General features: G+C 39.2%; 1 protein-coding gene across 1 annotated transcript; it reads right to left on the bottom strand.

Moving 5' to 3' along the window:
* Positions 1-217: 217 nt before the first annotated feature.
* Positions 218-15,465, bottom strand: LOC140121397 (sulfotransferase 6B1-like). Its single transcript, XM_072140912.1, has 7 exons — positions 15,191-15,465; positions 9,248-9,357; positions 7,522-7,611; positions 5,894-6,020; positions 3,438-3,532; positions 1,381-1,537; positions 218-471 (listed from the first exon to the last, which is right to left on the bottom strand). Exons 1-7 carry the CDS (start codon positions 15,411-15,413, stop codon positions 341-343), a joined length of 933 nt encoding a protein of 310 aa, XP_071997013.1. The 5' UTR covers positions 15,414-15,465; the 3' UTR covers positions 218-340.
* Positions 15,466-16,208: the final 743 nt, after the last annotated feature.

The raw sequence follows: 16,208 nt of genomic DNA, 5'->3' as shown, positions 1-16,208 counted from the left end.
GTGTGCCTATGAATTTTTATAGAGATGTAAGTAATTGTACAAATCACTGATCACATACATTTCTTTTGAAACGCAGACGTGATCTGTACAAGCCCCTCCTGTCCCGGGTTGCCTTGTATAATATAAATATATATTCTATTACATCCATGACAAGACAATGATTTAGACAAACATAAATAGCAAAGAGATAAACAAAACAAAGCTGGTAAAGCATCCATAGAAGAAACTAGTCTTTATTTTATCATTTTGCAAATGTAATATTTTGCCTAAAACATGTGGGCCTTCCTCATGCTTTAATATCGTTACAGTGATAATAAAACACAAGAAATAAGGCGTTTAATCAAAATGTACAATATTTATGATAGTTTATCTTCTCTCCGAGTTTTGTTCCTGCGAGATACTTCTCAAACTTGGCATCCAATTCTTTGCTCTGTTCTTCTGTAAAAAGACTCTTCCAGTCCCCAATTTCCCCTTGACAAAAGAAAAAATTGAAATGTGTTTTATTACTGTTGCTACTGGCAGTAAAGATCTCAAGGGTAAAACATTCCAATAGTATGACACAATACTGTAAGTTTCCAAATTTTCAAATGATTTGAATTAGTGCATAATTAGGAAATATGTGATCACACTTGTAAAGACAGTTATAGGAGGGCATAGGATGTCAATAGTTCCCTATTTATCCATGTTCTCTCTGATTATAGATATACATGTAAATAGTCTGCTATTAGCATACTAAAATATTAAAACGGCTGTGGCCAGTTTTCTGTTCTTTGCATGTTCTTTTAGGTGAAACTACTTGCACAGGTATTTAAGAAGTGCCTATGCCACATTTGTGTCAGACATGATCATTTTGTGGCGCGCCTCTACTATGCTTCACGTAACACTGAAGGGGCGAACCGGTGCTAAGTCGGACCATGCGCCAGATTTAACATGCAAATTCTGACAGAAATGTGTTCCACACCCTATGTTTAAGGTGCACCCAAAAAAAGTGGTGCACTCTGTCAGAGCAGTGCAGGGGGCACCATATTCATGCAAAACTTGCGCCAGAACACCTGAATCTGGCACCCCCTTGCACTGTTCTTAGTAAATATGCCCTAACATTTTATAATGTATAGACCACATACTGCATCATTCCCTCCATGAAGGCTCCATGCACTGGGTTCGATTTTGAGCATGATTCTTATAAATCCATTGCCATGCCATATTTATCTTAGCCATGTATGTATGTCCCCAGGACAATCTTTTGTTAAGAATTTCATTAATGAATTTCATAAGCATGTGGAGTATAAATCAGCAATTTTATCAGCACATACATACACAGAACACCACATAAGCAGTGGTGTGAATCTGCAATGACAAGTAAAATAAAAATACACTTACCTTTTCGGAAAAAGACATTTCCTAGTTTTCCATGTGTATCACCAGATTTTTCTTTCATGGACTTAAAAGTACTTTTTTCTTCAACTATCTGTATTTGTTCATCAGTCAGATTTAACCCATAGAAGTCATTAATTTTTCTCAGTTCTGCAGGAAGATCCTTAAAGTGAATAAAAGTAGCACAAAGATTTTTTTATAAAAGGAAGAAATACATTAAAATATTATAGATATATATGTGCAGAACAAGCTAAGCATTACCTAAACAATTAGACATTAACCCTTCCCGCATTTGGACTTTCCTGAACCCTCTTCATACTCACCCGGTGTTGGCTGCATGGTGCAGCTAGCACCAGTCATTAACCCCTTCCCGCCGGGTCCGGGTGCATGGAGAGGGCTCGCAGGCCGAGCCCTCTCCATAGCCGGTAAGTCTTTGCTGCATAATGCAGCAAAGGCTTACCGGTAACACCCGGAGGCCGGAGGCTTGCCGCGGATCATCGCTCCCCGATGACGTCACGGGGAGCGGTGATCCGTTGCCATGACAGCTTCGGGCCTCACGGAGGCCCGAAGCTGTCTCGTTTTAACCCATTCATTACAATGTGCTATCAGCACATTGTAATGAATGAGGAGTAAAATCCCCATATTGCAGTATGGCAGTATATGGTAGGATCGATCAGACAACCTAGGGTTAAAGTACCCTAGGGAGTCTGAAAAATAGTAAAAGTAAAAGTAAAAAAAAGTTAAAAAAAAAATTATAATAAAAAAACCTAAAAATTCAAATCACCCCCCTTTCCCTAGAACTGATATTAATATTAATAAACAGTAAAAATCATAAACACATTAAGTATCACCGCGTCTGAAAATGTATCAAAATGTATCAAAATATAATAACGGTTTTTCGCTGCGTTTAACCCCGTAATGGAAAATAGCGTCCAAAGTCAAAAATGAAATAAAAAGTGATCAAAAGGTCGCTCAGTCCTAAAAATGATAGCAATGAAAACGCCATCAAAAGTCGCAAAAAATTACACCACCCACAGCTCTGTACACCAAAGTATGAAAAAGTTATTGCCGCCAGAAGATGGCAAAATCAAAAAAAAATTTTTGTACAGGAGGTTTTAATTTTTTTAAATGTATGAAAACATTATAAAACCTATACAAATTTGGTATCCACATAATCGTAGCAACCCAAAGAATAGAGTAGACATGTCATTTGGGGCACACAGTGAAAGCTTTAAAATCCAAGCCCACAAGAAAACGTCGCAAATGTGTTTTTTCACCATTTTCACTGCATTTGGAATTTTTTTCCTGCTTCCCAGTACGCACCATGGAATATTAAATACCGTCACTACGAAGTGCAATTTGTTACACAGAAAATAAGCCATCACACAGCTCTTTATGTGGAAAAATAAAAAAGTTATAGATTTTTGAAGGTGGGGAGCGAAAAATGGAAGTGAAAAAACTAAAAAAGGCCAAGTCGTTAAGGGGTTAACAACCGCAATCGGTGTTGGCAGACAAAACGTAATAGATATCCCTTAATACATAATTGCATAAATCTATGGTTAAAACTACAATGGAAGCTTCAGCTGGAGTGACATTATTGTTGTTGTTATGATAAGGATATAGTTTTGCCCCTATTAATGACTAAAATCACCTAAGTCACTAGTCATTCATGCAATATAGTATATAATGTAATTACAAGGCAGTTAGAATGTTTAAATACTTGAATGAACTGTATACAGTTCTTTCTAATGACATTCTTATACCTGAAATGGGATGATTACATTTAGACTGTCATATTTGCATATTTGCAGGCTTAATTTCATACTAAGGGCCAATTGGCATTAGACTCATGTTTTTTTTTCTTTTGCCTAGCTCTGAATAAACACTGCAGGAGTATAGGTGGACCAGTTTCTTTATTCTACCTTTTCTACAGTAATAATATGAACTGCATTTGCGTTACTTATGGCATCAAATTTTATTTCATGTCTTAGAGAACATTGGACCTATTGACCACCGCAAATACTTAGCTTTAAGTATTTACTTGTATAAATTACTTTACTCACCGCTTTCATATCTTCAAAGGTCAGTACAAGAATATTTTCATCATCAATATGTTTTTCCAAGCCAAGGGCATGGTCAAAGTATGATCCATAAATGACTAAGACAGAGAGCAAACAATTAACTATCTTCCAGTTAAAGATATTCTTTTGCATCTAATTTCATGGAAAACAGAAAATTATAATGCATTATTTATTATTCACTTATTCCTGTATGTTATCACCTTCCATACTGTATGTCTTGCAAGGAGAAATTGAAACTGCTTTTACTTACAGTTTCACATACCATATTAATATTTATCTCATTTTTATCTTTACAGATTCTGTAAAGATTTGTCAGGATTGGAGGAAGTGGATCCGCTGAACCACCGTGGAATGATGACGCAAGCAAACACCTGGGACCGGAGTCTAAGTGGCACCCGGTCTTCCCCAGAGCCCACCGCAAAGCCGGATGGACTTGCTGCAGCTTGGTACCACCAGGTCGTTCCACAGCCTTGACTTGTCCGTGGTGGCAGACAAGGGGAACGGCAGGCAATCTCGTAGTCGTGGACAGGCAGGAGGTCAGGACGGGCAGTACGGGATTAGATGTAGCAATAGGTGAAGGCAGGCAGCGAAGGAGCGTAGTCAGGAACGGAACCGGGGTCACAACGGGAAATCACAGTAACAGTGCAGAGCATCAGACAAAGCTGTCTCTAAGGTACAAGGTGCGAAGATCCGGCAGGGTGTGAAGGGAGTGGAAGGTTTAAATAGGTTTCTGGGAAATGGCCCTCTAAATTCCATGAAGCCGACACGCACGCCCTAGGAATTGGGGATGTGCGCACATGGACAGGAATCAGGAGCAGGGAGAGATGAGCAGTGCGAGTGCCACGCCTGCAAACTTGGAAAGGCAAGATTCCTGTAAAAACATATAATGAGCTTACCACACATAATATTCTCCTATTGTAGGTAAAGGGAAAAATATGTTGCCCATCTAATGTACACGTAGACCTTACATGGGAAAAAATGAAAATCTATGAAATAGTATGAATCTTCAGCTTTATTCAGATATCTGCAAATTAAATCCTTTTTGCTTTCCCTTTATGGCTGCAGTTTCGGTACCCACTGCATTTGAAAGACTATGCAAAATGGGTACTTCTACAGCTGATCTTATTTTAACCATTCATGGTATACTGACTAACCTAATTCCAAATGAACATCCTTGATATACATATATCCGGAGATAGGAAACTTTTCTGGGTAAGGAACTGCAGTCTGAAACCTGCCATTCAGTTTGGCATATGGTTGCTAAGTCATCTCAATTTGCACAATATAAAGAAAATCAATGTAAAGTGCTTATGTTTTGGTACCAAACCCCAGAGTTAACCAATATATCCTGGAGGTGTGGAGGGGGGCTGTCTGTTCCCCACATTTTTTTGGATAAGTCCTCCTATTGTTCCTTAATGGAAGATGGTAGAAAATCTTATAAGCTCTGTTTTAGGGAGCCAGATAAACCCTACACAAATGAGGAAACCTACTGCTTAGCTTTTTCTTAACATTCATACAGCAGCCAAAAGTCTTATCTCGGCTAACTGGAAGCAAACAATCTCCCCTTGCCTCTGTTCCAGAATTCAAGAAGTTCATATGATGTAACAGCATTAATGCAGAAATGGGTTCACAATTTCAATCTTATATGGGCCCCTTGAGTTGAAGCCATCTATATTTAAATAGAAGCTATCATGTTAAAAAATGCAGTTCAATGTGAAGACAGCACGTTTCCTCACAAGAGGAGCTGAGCAGATTAATGTTGCTTCTGTCCCCATCATAGCATGCACTTCAGTAGCTGTAAGCTCCTCTCCATTAACAGCCACTCCCCGCAAATGGGGACTATTATAGGCAGCTTGATCAATACCATGGTTTAAAAACCTAGATCAATTTGGGTTTCTGAGTTCAGTAGGTGGTCATTCCTTCTTCAAGTTTTAATAAAAAGAGCGCTGTAGCTGAATTGGACCACCCTCTGGACACCTAAAAACTCCAAAAATTTTTTTATAATACTACAGTTTCCTGTTCTACCATCAGGAAGATTCCCTAACCCATTAACACTTTCTAACCTAATCTACAGTTTATCTAACTAATATGCACACATCGTCACTCGTGCCAGATTCGACTTCGTTATGCTCAGGTGGGGAGGAATCACATAGACTACCGCTGTGTGGGGTAGCCTATTATCCCTTTTCTCTCGGTTAGATTAGTATAGTTTAGGGTTTTAGATATTACTGGGAACCTACCGTAAGATCTACCTTAATAGGTATATTCCTGATTGTAGGTGTCCTTTAACATGCTGCCTGCAGAATGGACTAATATTTTCCAAAGACAGGATGCTTTTAAGACAGCATCAATTGGGTGTGGTAGCCACATTCAAAGTTTATTTTGATACAAATAGGATCTAAATGTTTAGTTACATATTATATGCATTGTTAAATTACCTTCTCCAGCTAAAAAATCCTTAAAAAACAAATCCCAGGAGCTGTATGAGGGAAGCACAGGATTGTTGTTTGTGAAGTGGTAATAAGACACTGCTGCATCTTTTGGGTTTCGAAGAATTATTAAGATCTGTATTGAAAATATAGTGTGTATTTTATTATTAATGCTTACAATAATAACACAGTATATAATTTACTGAAATCAAAGTAAAACCAAAGCAAAGAGGAAGAGGAAAAAGCTAGAAGATAAGGAAAGAAAGAGGGAAGGGCACAGGAGTTCCCCTCACACTGCTGGTGAATCACTTGAGCTGTTGCTAAGGTAGCCTTAAAGAGAATTAATTGCTGCCAGATCATTATGAAGTTATTGTTATTGCGTCAATGTCTGCAGAAAGCTCCCCCATCCTATAAATGTAGAACAATAGGTCCAGGTTCTTTAGTCCTATATCGCATGGAAGGGCTGGTATAAGGGCCAGTTTGGGTGAAGCTTCAATACAGCATCACATGCCATAGCCACAGAGAACATTTTAACCCAAAATGGGTAGACACATTAAAGCCCTACCAAATATGTAACACTGTCCCCCAAATAACAAGGGTCCTTTTTGTTAGAATTCTGCAGTATCATATAATAAAATTGTATGGGCAGGATGGTGTTTTGCAGTCAGCACTCCTTCTAAGGGGATGTGAGAGATCCTTGCGAAATGTAGACACTAGCAGAGCTGCTAGTTTTTCAACCAGTAAAGTACAGTAGATAGCATAGCATATGTCAGAAAGGATGCGCCTGCAGCAATGTAGAAATTGGAATATTATATATATATATATATATATATTTATTTAAATATTATGCATTATTTCTCTTGCCTTCATCCCTTTTACAGTTCTTGTTTATTTAATTTGGATCAACCATAGAACGGTTGCAATTCATTGCTTAGGATTGCCTAGCAGATTTGCCAAATAATATCTAATAGCTTGTTCCAACTGCCTTAGTATATTTATCTTTTTGAAAGCAATATGGTCAATCTCATTTAGCTTGCTACAGTCTATGATTGGAGGCTTTGTGTCTGTTTAAACAGTGTTTCTATAAAGGCTATTAGAGTGCACGTGCAGAATTCCAGACTTCCTGCATATGTGCCGGAATAATATGGTGCCATATGTGTTAGTGGTCTAAAAGCCTTATTTAAGAAGCTACCAGCCGACATACATTGTGCCTTCTGTGGAAATAGGACAGAATGGCCCAATGATGGAGCAAGAAGAAGGAACCAGAAACCTATAAGGACAGACTACCATAAAGTTATCTGACCTGTACTATATAGCTATACTCGCATGTGCATACAATTTCATATGGAGATATTCTGTTCGTAACATACAAAGTAATTTAAATTAGCAGCATAGGGAATGGGATTATCCCATCCAAATCTTAGAAAGAAAAAAAACTTTCTGGTGAAATATTGGTACAGATTGTAATTGCAGAATTCAATCTTTGCAATGTTCCCTTTACCTAATATGTATAGATTTGGAAGAAATGTATTAGCATTGTTATTAATGCTAATGTAAATAAACTACATAGTGTTTCTGACATATATTCTGTACAAATGTTTTATAACGAAACTGACCATGTAAATTTGCTACTATACCTTTGTCTTCTTTTCAAAGAAAGATTTTGGGATATTCTCATAAGTAACATGTGATGATAAGACTCTGGGTGAAGGTTTTTGCTTTAGATCCTAAAAAGAAAAGAAACATTTAGGAAAAACTTTAATGAAAGGCTAAAAAGCATTGTCCAAATGCTAGTGAAAAGTTATACCATTGTAAACCATCTCCTCTTGTTCTTCAATATTTTTTATCCATTGTAGAAACCGAAAAACTAAAATCCCAATTTGGATGGATCCCCTATATGACAAACACAAATGTATTTTGATTGTCCCATTGGCTATGATGGAGTGATGGTGTGGCATTTTTGAGAATGAAAAAGTCTATGAAGTTTGATGATACTAGCTCCCATTCCCAACCTTGTCTATGCCTGGTAGAAAGGGAGAGAAGACTCTGCATTCTGAACCTACAATTTGGAGTGGTAAAAGTGACATTCAACAAGTATGACATGTCATGCTACATATGCACTGACATACAAACATTTTATCTCTGTACGACCGTGTCATTTTTGTTTTTTTCCATTATTGTATTCTAAGATCCAAGTTTTTTTATTTTTCCATCAAAGTATATATATATATATATATATATATATATATATATATATATATATATATATATATACGGAGTTGTTTTAAATTGCACCATTTTGTGCTAAAATTATCTCATTCTTTTACTTTTATTAAATTTTTGGGGAGGAAATAGCCAAAATAATCAAACAATTCTACAATTATCTTGGAAGTCTCTGTAAGGAGAACTCTTACTTCTCGTCCCTAGTCACAAACCTCTCACTCTAGGGATGGGAAGTCTGGCTCTTCTTAGCAAGCTGGATCATTAGGCTCCGCTCACTAAGAGCCAGCTCTTCTGGCTCCTGTATGGCTCAATATTAAATATATAACAGGGAGCTTAAGGCCAGCCAGTCACCCCACACCACTCCACTTTTAACCAAGTTATAGGCCACTTTTAATCATATTAAAGGGGGTGTAGTGAGACGATTAGGGGTGGGGTAAAGGGAGTAATTGGCTCACTGAAGTGAGCCGACTCTCGTCGTTCACACAAATGAGCTGGCTCTTTGTGTCGGCTCATTCAAGAACGACCCATCACTATCTCACGCAGCTAAACCATTTCCCTAAACTGTACTGAAGAGACCCAACCAGGTCGGAAAAGTGCTATCTAGTACTTCCCGGAAGGAACAGATGTACTGTTTTGGTTTTACTCTTGTAGGTTATGCTTGATGTTATTGGAGCTGCCTTACAAGGTGTGGTTTTAATTATCCCATCCTTGAAAACTTATTTGCATATTTTCCCAGAATCCCCTAGTGGATCGTCCATGGCTATAAGTCTCCACATGCATATATGGGGGCTTTAATTGGCAGTCTCAGCAAGGAGAACTCTTACTTTCCATCCCTAGTCACAAGCCTCTCACTTAGCCAAACCAGCTCCATACGCTATACTGGAGAGACCCTACCAGGTAGAAACAGTGCTGTCTACAATTGGGAATCTGTTTTTGCTACAAACACATTTCAACTTCAAAACTGAAGTGAAATTTTAGGCCCTGGGAAACACTTAACTCAGTGGAATGAAAATATTGTGGGATATTCTAGTCTTTAATGCTGTTACATGATACATTTGTTTTAAAAATATAAAATATATATGACAACCATATTTAGGAGATAAATCTCAGAAGGGATTAAAGTTATGTAATGTAACAAACCTCATATTTTTCTGGTTTTCCAAATTCAAGCATAGCTTGGTCTAGTGTAGGTTCTTTGTTGTGAAGCAAAAATAGCATTTGATGAAGAATCTGTATTGTCCAGTTTGTTCCTAAAAACAATCAAGAAATTTGGTGTATTATTATGGTAAAGTTAAAGAGACTATGTAAACTAGAGTCCTTAAAGTGATTACTTTAATTTTCAGTTATTCAAATTTTTTTGTCTAAGTTTATATTTATCACCAGATAAAAAAAGGTTTTGCACTCCTCACTCCATTTTTTCTTAGTAGAAGGTATTGTGGCCATCGGATTAATAATACTGTTTGCCTAATTCATCAAAGGGTGGTGCACCTAATTAATTAAAATGTGTACACCACCTAATGAGTTAGCTATGATTATTCCTAGCTCAGAGATATTCCCCATTATGTACAGTATGTAGGTATTAATATACAATATACTTTTTTGTCTTGCACTATAATTATAAATACTCCAGAAGCTTCCTAAAATATCAAATTTGCTTAGTATTGTATAAGACCACAGTTAAATAAATGTCTTAATGATCACTATTGTATCCTGGAGAAAAATTTCAGTTTATAAGAATGTTAATGCTGTTGCAACATGAGCACAATTTCTAATCACTGGATCCTGCTTTGAGATAAAACCAGGGTTGAGACTATTGATCAGGTACTAGTGGTGGTAGCTACTAACAGGCAGGGTCATAATCTGCAAACTGTTTTGTTCCATCTGGGCCTGGGAGCCTTTGGGGTTCCCCATGAGAAGATTAGTATTATAAACAATTACATTCATCAGGCATACTACAAAGTTTACATTGGAGCCCAGCAGCTTCAGGTTACTTCTCTGCTGAGATTTTTGTGTATACTTGCAAAGCCACTTGATTAAGTTATGCAGGGTGGGTCCACTGGGTAGAGCCTTTAATTTTCTGGAAAATGTGTATTCTTTCTTATCTACAATGGGGCTACACTTGTAGTGCATTTTATTGTAATCCCAGATAGACAATAAAGTGTCAAAATATTTTCTGAGACCTGTTCAGTCAAGTGCCATTTGACTATGAACACACATGTTCAAGTATGGATGGTCTCCCTTGAAAGACAAATACAAGACAGGACAGGAGATAGCGAAGAATCGCTATGGTTAATAGTTTTGGATTTGCCTACCAGTTTTGCACTAAACAGGGTAAGGGTCTGTCTCGTCATACACTGTAATACACTTTCATGGGGTTTAAGAGCATTTGGACTGAAAGTCCACTCTGCAGTGGAGCAGGAAGCAACAATCCTGATAAATTGTGGTTAGGATTTCAACAAGACAACGAGCAAATTGACATTTTCTATCCATCAGAGTCCCACACCTGCTTTATTACAATGACCCTTTGAAACACAAATAAAATATTTTACAGCTACTAAAACAAATTTTTATATCAAATAGCACAAAATCCAAGGTGAAGGTAACTGGGATTACTGTCAATAGAATATTGTTCATTGTGCAGGCTCCATATGACGACATTGGCCCACATTTATTAAAGCGTTTGCGCCAGTTTGCTGTCTGAATTTGCACCAGTTTTATGTAGCAGTCGCTACATGTCCAACAAGTTCAATGTTGCCCTATGTCCAACATGTCCAACAAGTTGCCCTATGTCCAACAAGACAGAAGAAATGTGCACTGAAAGGGGCGTGGTAGTGCTAAGTCGGAGTTTGCACCACACTTAGTACTGATGTACGCCACAATTCTGTCTGCGCCACTGTCTGCACACTTCCAGAGCAGTGCAAAGTACACCAGATTGATAAAGTCCGTGCACCAGTTTTGATAAATATGGGCCATTGAGCGTGGATTTGCATTGAAACATAAGTAATTGCAAAGGTTTGCAAGAGAATTTTTTTTTACTACAGTGCTTTGCCTTATAGTGAATCTAATCCCACCAGGGATTATAATCTACTGGCAGCATGTCAGCATATGGAAATGCACTTTGATTTCTAGAATACCTTTATTATTTCCGTCCATCATGTCTTTTAGAAGATATACTCAGTTTCAGACTGCATTCAGATGAACGTGTGCCTGCCATACCGTAGCACAGCGGGCACACGTCAGCGCATGGCGTATTACGGGGAATTACGCCGTATTACGGGGAAAGATAGGATATCTCCTATCTTGTCCCCTGGCACGGAACTGTACAGTGCCGCAAGTGTGCTGCACTCTATCACTCTGTATGGCCCCTTGCGCCCATTGCCGGCCAATGGGGGACGTATATAGTCTGTATATACTGAGGCCGTATATACACTCACCGGCCACTTTATTAGGTACACCATGCTAGTAATGGGTTGGACCCCCTTTTGCCTTCAGAACTGCCTCAATTCTTCGTGGCATAGATTCAACAAGGTGCTGGAAGCATTCCTCAGAGATTTTGGTCCATAGTGACATGATGGCATCACACAGTTGCCGCAGATTTGTCGGCTGCACATCCATGATGCAAATCTCCCGTTCCACCACATCCCAAAGATGCTCTATTGGATTGAGATCTGGTGACTGTGGAGGCCATTTGAGTACAGTGAACTCATTGTCATGTTCAAGAAACCAGTCTGAGATTATTCCAGCTTTATGACATGGCGCATTATCCTGCTGAAAGTAGCCATCAGATGTTGGGTACATTGTGGTCATAAAGGGATGGACATGGTCAGCAACAATACTCAGGTAGGCTGTGGCGTTGCAACGATGCTCAATTGGTACCAAGGGGCCCAAAGAGTGCCAAGAAAATATTCCCCACACCATGACACCACCACCACCAGCCTGAACCGTTGATACAAGGCAGGATGGATCCATGCTTTCATGTTGTTGACGCCAAATTCTGACCCTACCATCGAATGTCGCAGCAGAAATCGAGACTCATCAGACCAGGCAACGTTTTTCCAATCTTCTACTGTCCGATGAGGTTGTGCAAATTGTAGCCTCAGTTTCCTGTTCTTAGCTGAAAGGAGTGGCACCTGGTGTGGTCTTCTGCTGCTGTAGCCCATCTGCCTCAAAGTTCGACGTACTGTGCGTTCAGAGATGTTCTTCTGCCTACCTTGGTTGTAACGGGTGGCGAATTGAGTCACTGTTGCCTTTCTATCAGCTCGAACCAGTCTGCCCATTCTCCTCTGACCTCTGGCATCAACAAGGCATTTCCGCCCACAGAACTGCCGCTCACTGGATGTTTTTTCTTTTTCGGACCATTCACTGTAAACCCTAGAGATGGTTGTGCGTGAAAATCCCAGTAGATCAGCAGTTTCTGAAATACTCAGACCAGCCCTTCTGGCACCAACAACCATGCAACGTTCAAAGGCACTCAAATCACCTTTCTTCCCCATACTGATGCTCTGTTTGAACTGCAGGTGATTGTCTTGATGTCTACATGCCTAAATGCACTGAGTTGCCGCCATGTGATTGGCTGATTAGAAATTAAGTGTGAACAAGCAGTTGGACAGGTGTACCTAATAAAGTGGCCGGTGAGTGTACATCCCCCAACAGACATGTGAATGTAGCCTAACCTGTATGGTAATTAGGCACTTGGTGCATCAAGGTCATGTCCTCAGCGCATGGATTACTGTTATTTTCACATAATCACTTCTGGTCTTCTTCTTTCTTCTGACAAATATCTTGCTTTTCTGATGGTAGTTTTCCAGGCAGGAACACAATGCATGGGATGATAAGGATGCCAACTCCTCATTGGCATTCAGATTAAAATGGGAATTTCTCAGAAATGCAATAATGGCCAGAAATAATAAAGGAGTTTTTACTAATAATAGAGCATTTCTCTACAATATGCTGTCAGAAGATTTTATTGTGTGGGAAGAGGGTAGACTCCCTTTAGTTGTGGTTAACAGTGTTAGGCCCGTTCCACACTTGCGAGTGTGATGAGATGAACTTGCATCACACTCGCAACGCATGCTGTCGGGATCTCACGGACTGAATGCTGCACACCGGGGGTGAACTGACATGCTAAGTTCACTCCCGGTGTGCAGCGTTCGGGCCGTATAGTTCTTCAGTACTTTTGTGTGTTGCCTTGAATTGCAATTATTTTCCCCCTTATACCACCTATGGAAGGGTGTTCCTGCCCGACACCAACGCACTAGCTATGGCCTGTGCCATTGAGACACAGGTTATAGCCCAATTCTAAACCAAGGCTGGACCTAGCGTAGAATTGCCCAGGAGCGCAGCATGGCGGAGGGATGAATTTAATTAATCATAAGCTGGGACACGATACGTCAGCATATGATAAACCCACCTATATTGCTAAAATTTTGATAAATTACATATGTCTTATGTATGTATGTATATAGGCAATCCTCCAGGCAAATTCTTTTTGTCTCTGTGACAATTGGATTTTAAAAATGTTGGGTTGAAGCTTAACTTCAGATACCTGTGATAACTATTATAGCTGAGCATTGTAGCCTAGGACTAAAGTAAAGTAAATTACCAAATTCCAAAAGTCCGTTTGTAACTAGGGGTCATCTGTAAGTTGGATTTTCTTAAGTATTGGACCTCCTGTATACATGTTTTTTTATATTACATTTCCACCCAATGTAGTCTGCAGCTAGATGTGAAAACTCTACTTATAAAGTACCAGTTGTCTCTTCCTGGGCTATATCGGGTCTAGAGAAACCCAGCAGCAGCCACCTAACACCAGCATCCCAGCAATTTACATGTTAAAAGCAAATGACAACAGGGATGAATTGATGTATTTTTTGAACAGCATTAATTAAGCATGAAGAATCTGAAAAGACCACTTCTGCTTTCTCTCTGGGGTTCCCTGCACACAGAGGACCCACGATTCAACTGCTCACTCAGACAGCCTTCTAAGGCTTGTATAAAAAATTATTAGGTACCGTATACACTCGAGTATAAGCCGACCCGAATAAAAGCAGAGGTATCTAATTTTAATTCAAAAACTGGGAAAACCTATTGACTCGAGTATAAGCCTAGTATGGGAAACACATTGGTCACAGACTCCACCACAGTATATAGCCAGCCCATGCCCCCTAGTATATAGCCAGCAGTTCCCAGCACCTAGTATGCCCAGCCTATAAAAAAAAACAAATCTCTGTACTCAACTTTTGACGTCCCCCTCCTCTTCTGTCTTCTGAAGCTCAGGCTCCCTCTTCGGGTACCCGGATGCTGACGTTGCATATACCATGATGTCATCCGCTTGCTAACATCATAGTTTGTGCGCACACTATGATGTTGGCAAGTGGCTGATGTCATGTTGTGTGCAAAGCAGCGCGCAGAGGTTCGAAGACAGAGCTGGAGCTTCAGAAGGCAGAAGAGGACCTGCAGGGGTGTCTGAAAGGTGGGTGCAGAGTTTGTTTCTTCATAGACTTGAGTATAAGCCGATTTAGGGTTTTTCAATACATTTTTGTGCTGAAACCTCGGCTTATACTTGAGTATATACGCTAATTGATTATTAGGTAAGCTAGTCTTAAGCCGTTTTTGCATTAGACTGTGATCAGTCAGAGATCACAGATGTGAGAAGTGTGATGCCACAGAATAATCACTATGCTGGGGACTCAGTCAGTGTATAATATTCATGTATGATGAATGGAGTTCTTGTTTTCCCAATTCTGTTGTATATCAGGGGAACAAGAACTCAGTGCATCATATATTAATAATAGGCATGGAGTTCAGTCCCCAGTGATCAGTCTGTGGTATGGCACTTCTCACGTCTGTGATTTCGAACTAATGTGAAAGCAACCTTGTGATTACCTGAGAGCGGTTAATTAGGGGCTAAGTGGAGCATTTCACCCCATTACAATATTTTGTATTAGTAAGGGCTCATGCACATTTACAGTACGTGTGCCCTCCCGGCCCTATCATATAGCTTTGCTCTGTGCGATAGAGCTTAAACTAAAAATACATACAGTACAGAACATTGAAATCTATGTAGTCCCTTCCCCTACTCACCACATTTTGGATAAGTTATGATCAATACATCATCTTCTCTTGCTTCAAAAGACTCCATAGCCTGAAATGAGGCCTCACTGCAAAGAAGACTAGGATAAAGAATCCCTTTATAAGAAAATTGCATCTCCTCAGGAGTCATGTTGTTGGCCTGCTCAACAATTCTCTTCATTTCTGCCTGAAACTTCTCTAGGTTGGTCATGTTTTGCTTCTCAGATCCTGACATCTTTCTGCTCTGTGAAAGGAATGTGAAGTAATGTGATACAGAGACACTTCCTATTTATGTGAGGCACTACAGGGGAGTGTTCACACACACTACGCTTTGTTTATACACACCCACTGAGAGTAGGTTATTAAGCAGAGAGTACTAGCTGCAACCAAGACAAAAAAAACTAGCAGAATTTCAGCAGCTTTCCATGTTTTATATATGAGAAAAAAACACCATTTTATACTATTTTCATGACTATCAAAACCCAAGAAGAGAAAAATAGAAGAGAATTCACTGGTATTCACTGCCTTACTGAGCATAACAGTAAACATTATGATCTAAGTCTTTCCTCCTCTCAATTTTTTTTATCAAGAGGCTGAAAAAAACTGTGTGTCTTTATTCCATCGTGCGACTTTGCGACTACACAGTACGTTTTTCAAACATCTTTTGGTATCTACTTATCAATCTCTCTCTATGTATATGTATTTCTATAGCTATCTATGTTTGTATATCTATCTATGTATATTTATCTATTTATATCTATCTATATCTATCTGTCTACATGCATATGTATCTATATGTCCATCTATTTATCTGTATGTATGTCTATCTATATGCCTATCTATTTGTCTATTCGTATGTTTGTCTGTCTGTCTATCTATCTACATATCTATCTTTATAACCTATGCGCCTGGAATCACTGGCGTAACAAGACCCCAGTGGGCCCCAGTGCGAACTTAGAAACGGGGCCCCCATACACCTAAACCCTCACTGCCGGCTCCATACCGCATGTAATTCTTCAGAATATACATA

This window comes from Engystomops pustulosus, chromosome 3 (genome assembly GCF_040894005.1).
Source record: "Engystomops pustulosus chromosome 3, aEngPut4.maternal, whole genome shotgun sequence".
NCBI lineage: Eukaryota > Metazoa > Chordata > Amphibia > Anura > Leptodactylidae > Engystomops > Engystomops pustulosus.
The sequence above is the reverse complement of the archived record's forward strand: the minus strand, read 5'-3'. Positions and strand labels throughout refer to the sequence as shown.